The sequence below is a fragment of the Fulmarus glacialis genome, unplaced genomic scaffold, assembly GCF_000690835.1.
Source record: "Fulmarus glacialis isolate BGI_N327 unplaced genomic scaffold, ASM69083v1 Scaffold39984, whole genome shotgun sequence".
Taxonomy (NCBI): Eukaryota; Metazoa; Chordata; class Aves; order Procellariiformes; family Procellariidae; genus Fulmarus; species Fulmarus glacialis.
Window position 1 is genome coordinate 1 of NW_009210601.1, and position 4,669 is coordinate 4,669.

The following is a 4,669-nucleotide window of genomic DNA, read 5'->3' on the forward strand; positions in this document are numbered from 1 at the left end:
GGAACGGCGCCGTACCTGGATATGGGCGAGCTGCGTTCCCTCGCCTGCGACGCCCTCCTGCAGGAGAGCTTCTACCAGAATAAGAAGCGGCCGTTCCTTTACCGCGATCAGGATCACACGCCCGGCCCGTTCCTTACGCAGCTCGTCTCCACTCTCGCCGCTTTCCTGTGCGGTCGTAACCCTCTGCTGGCGGCCTCCTCCCTTGGTGTGGAACGGGAGTGGGAGGGAGAGGGAAGTGGGAGCCCTTGGGCGGTGGGGCCGGTCTGTGAACCCGCAGGAGTGTCGCTGGTGTAGCCGAGTTGTTCAGAACATCAGTAGTAATTCATTTTGGCTCCATCGTCCCACATGGTGCGAGTGGATTTTGACTTTTCTGTTTTATTGCAGCTACAGAACAAGAATTCGGAGGGTTTTAAATGCAAAGGGGTGATCTCTGTTTCTCTCTATTCCTCTGTTCTGTTTCAGATTTAAAACCTGAAGTTAACTATTACTGGCATCATGGTGAGGAAGTTGTTGTTCATGGACATCGAAAGGGTAGAGTTGATCCTGTCCGATTTCAGATAGATGATAACCCACACCTCCAGATCCGTGTACCAAAGCAACTTCCAGAGGTGTGCATATTTTCAACACCAAGTTAATCGCATGCATTTTCACTTACGTTTCCGACTGCCACTGAAACCATGCGATAGGTAGTATATGGAGGACCTGGTTAATCAGGCATGTAGCACATCTGTGAATTTTTCAAGTCTTAATACCTTTACTACCTTATTGTAAGTGTTTTGTAGGTACTGAAACAGTCTTCTGAACTTCAAATTGGTCATCTTTGTGCTTTAGATAAAATGCATGTTGTAACACTTAATTAAATTGAGTTTTTAATTTCTTTTATGTTTGTAAGTGGAGGCAAGAATAAGAAATGTGGTGTGGAACGTTCTCTCCTCAGTGGAGGAGAACAAGATGAGAGAAATGGAAAAGAAAAGAACGGAGTAAGAGAGAGCATGTATAACCTGAATGTGAGCTCTGTTACCTGTTAGTGCTGCTTAACAGTTGTTTTCTTAAATGCTTAGTTTTCTGGAAGCTGATTTAATATTTTAATCTTTTTCTTGGAGGTTTATACAGTGGTAATTGTGTAGCCTGAGTGTCTGTTGCCCAGTTTCCACCACAAACAGAAAACTGTGCTCCACTCTCTGTAACTGCTGAACATTTCTTGCTAACTTAGTTGTACAAGTTGCTTAGGTTAATACTGTCAGATATTACAAACCTTGGTGTTTTGGAAGAACTGTCTAGGCAATTAAAAATGTTACATAGTGCAAAACACTGAAGACCTATAAACTCATTCTGCTGGTTCACGTTAATTTATTGACTGCTGCTAGAAATGTTTTTGCTTATCTTCTACAGAAACGGATTCTGGTTTTGAAGGTAGTACCAATTGGCAGCTTTGTTAGCAGCATTTCACACAACGTTTTTTGTATATTGCAGAAAACTCAGACATCAATATAAGATGTGTGTACTAGCATTCATCACAAGACAAGAAGTTCTGTTGCAAAAAATGAGTTCAGTTAAAGTTATACATATATGGTGTACGTAAGCAAGACTTGCACCTTCTGCTGTCTGACCAGAAAGTGGTATATTATGTGAGGCCTGATGTCAGAAACGTGACTTATGTCATGGCTTTTCTTTCTTCTACTTCCTTCAAGATTGTACCGCTGGAATCAGATCTTGGAGATGTTCCTGTTATTGACCACAAACCATCCAAACTGCCGTTGTTCAAAAAGCAGTATGAAAACAAGGTATTCATAGGTGAGAGGTTTTGGTTATGAAATGTTAACTACTTTTTTGCCTAAAAAACCAAAACAACAAAAAAAAGCCCCAACCTCAAAACAAATACCACCCCCCGACCTTTCTCCTCCCATCTACAGGAAAAAACATGTATACCTTTTTTATATATATAACTATACTATATAAATATGTATATAGAATATAATTTTTTATTGAGATTCCATTTAGTTAGGCAATGGGGAGTAGCATCCTCCTGTACATATGGTATTCTGTGTCCAGATTTGCTTGAAGGTGTTGGGTTGAATAGAAAATAGGCAGAAGACTGGCTTTGAATTTTGGTACATCTCCTCAGACACATTTTGGTACGTGATCTCTTGCCTTTTGGAGTTGGGCAAGTCCTCCAGTCTCACTCAGAAATGGAGGAGTCTCAACATTTATCCAGATCTACAGTAGAGTTTCTAACCCTCTGTTGTTCGGAGTCTGATAGTAAAGACGTTTTTGTGTGCATAATAAAGAGCGTTCTCTGACTGACAATTTTTTTCTTTTTGGGGGGCACAGGATCAAAGGTAGCAGATCCATGCTGTTATGGACACACCCAGTTTCATCTTCTTCCTGATAAACTAAAACGTGAGAGGTTTATAAGAGTGAATCTTGAGGATCAGATTGAAGTTCTTTATCGAGCTAATGGTATTGCAAGTCTCTTTGCCTGGACAGCAGCACAAGCCATGTATCAAGGTGAGACAGTCAACTTGAAAAATTCTTCCTGGTGATGAATGCCTACTATAAAGTTCTCTAACCTTTTTTTCCCTGCCACCTTTTTCTCATGCTGCTTCTTCTGAAGACCATCCTTTAAGTAGGTCTTGGAAAATTTAATTGAACCAATGAATGAAGCAGACCTTATCAAGGGAGTTAATCAAGACTTTGTTTTTGAGTACTTTGATTCGGGGAGAATTAATTACGCAGAAAAATATTTTTTCATATATAACAATAAGCCTGTGCAAAAACTAGCATTCACTTGCTCACTCCAGATTTGTTACGAGGAAAGGTGTAGATATCAAGCAGTTTGGTGTTTTGTTTCCGCTCCTCCCCCCGCCCCCGCCCCGAAACAACTATGTTGCTTAGCCCCTTGTTTCAGAAATGTCAATTCTATAAAACTACAATCAGTGAAAAAAAAATGTCAGCAGCCTTGCTTTAGGATTTTATGCCTATGTTTGTCTAAAAATCCCAGAAAACCTGATTGGGTAGACCAGATCAGTCTTTTGCTTATTCATGTAAGTACAATTATTATCTAGTGTTAACTAGAAGATACCTGCTGGTTTGTATGTTTCACTTGTGAAACAACACGTGGAAGAAAATCCTTTGACTATGATGTATATTGCTGGCTCTGCATCAGTTTTTTTATGTAATGGTATGTTAGAAAGCTTAACTTTTTTGGTGGACATAAAACGTTGAAGTCAAGTAAGTATTGGCTTCAGAGCTGGTTGCAGTTGTAAGCACATTATGAGTTACAAGGACAGTATGATTCAAATCTATGAAGCTTTTTCTTTGTTCTGTAACAGTTTGTAGTGGTGTTCATTGCACATGATACCAAGTATCTTCCAAGAATATTACTGTGTGTGCTAGCACACATGCATAAATATATAAAGAAAATATTTTTAAAAGACTATTAATGCTCAGTGGGGGTTGCTTGAAACATTAATACTTATTGATATAGTGTTCTTGGTGTTGTCTGGCTGGTTACTATAGTGAGTTATGCTCATGCATAGATATACATGCTTCTGTCATGAAACAAATGTTCACTGCCTGGGTTGAAAGATGTTTCCCCTCAGATCAATTGCAGGACTTGGATGCATTAATAATTAGGTAATTTTGAAAAGTCACTTGGCTGATGAGTGTGGGGTTTTTATCAGTCAGCAATAGGGATCTATGTACAAAATGCAAATACACCACTGTGTTCCTGATGTTGGAAATACCCTTAATTGCGTTTTAGTTAGCCTGTATGAAGAATGCTTGTGTTGCTAAAGCAGACAGGGCTTTGTTTCCCTACTAAGTGGCTGTTGCAATTCACAGTATTTTTTTGTATTTCAGGATTGGGGTATAGATGTGTGTGCTGATAGGAGTTTCAAGTCCTGTATAACTAGTGTTGTTTCTTCATTTTGTAGGATTCTGGAATGAAGCAGATGTGACCCGTCCTTTTGTATCACAAGCAGTAGTGACTGATGGAAAATACTTTGCTTTCTTTTGTTACCAGCTAAATACTTTAGCGCTAACTGTAGAAACTATTCAAAATAACCCTCGGAAGAATATCTGTTGGGGTACAGACAGTAAGCCATTGTATGATGTTGTGGAAGATGGTAGTGTGAAAGGCTTTAATGATGAAGTTCTGCTTCAGTTAGTTCGTTTTCTGTTGAACAGACCAAAAGAGTTGTAAATTATTAAACAATAAAGTATTCCGGTTTATGTGCCTGAACTTCATTGTAGCTCCATGAAGCATGGGCTAGAATATGTCTTGTTCTTAGGCAAGTATTTGTCTAGCAAACACTATATACATCTTTTATGATATTTGGGCCTTATTTCTTTATTTCAAATGTATGATACTGTACACTGAAAAATAAATGTCTAGAATACCTTAACGTCTTTTGTATATTTTTTAGAAGCATATTGCACTAATTCAAAGTCATGTGAATACTTTTTTTTAGCACATCCATAGCTCTATCTTGAACTATTCACAGCAAAATACGAGTTTATATGACCATCTGATTATGTCGCTAGGTAACTGTCTTGATATTGAGGACCAGTGAAAAATTTCTTAATTTTGTGCCTGAAAAGAGATAAGCTGTCTTAAATGCATACTCATTCTAAAGAGAAAATGAGCTCCAAATAAAAACTGTTTCTT

General features: G+C 38.7%; 1 protein-coding gene across 1 annotated transcript; it reads left to right on the forward strand.

Annotated features, from left to right (window-relative positions):
• Positions 1-3: 3 nt before the first annotated feature.
• Positions 4-4,417, forward strand: MRPS30 (mitochondrial ribosomal protein S30; the record flags this gene model as incomplete). Its single annotated transcript, XM_009577221.1, has 5 exons — positions 4-205; positions 463-608; positions 1,692-1,794; positions 2,332-2,508; positions 3,936-4,417. Coding segments are annotated over 5 exons (897 nt in total), but the record flags the coding sequence as incomplete, so codon positions are not given.
• Between the last annotated feature and the right edge of the window lie 252 nt (positions 4,418-4,669).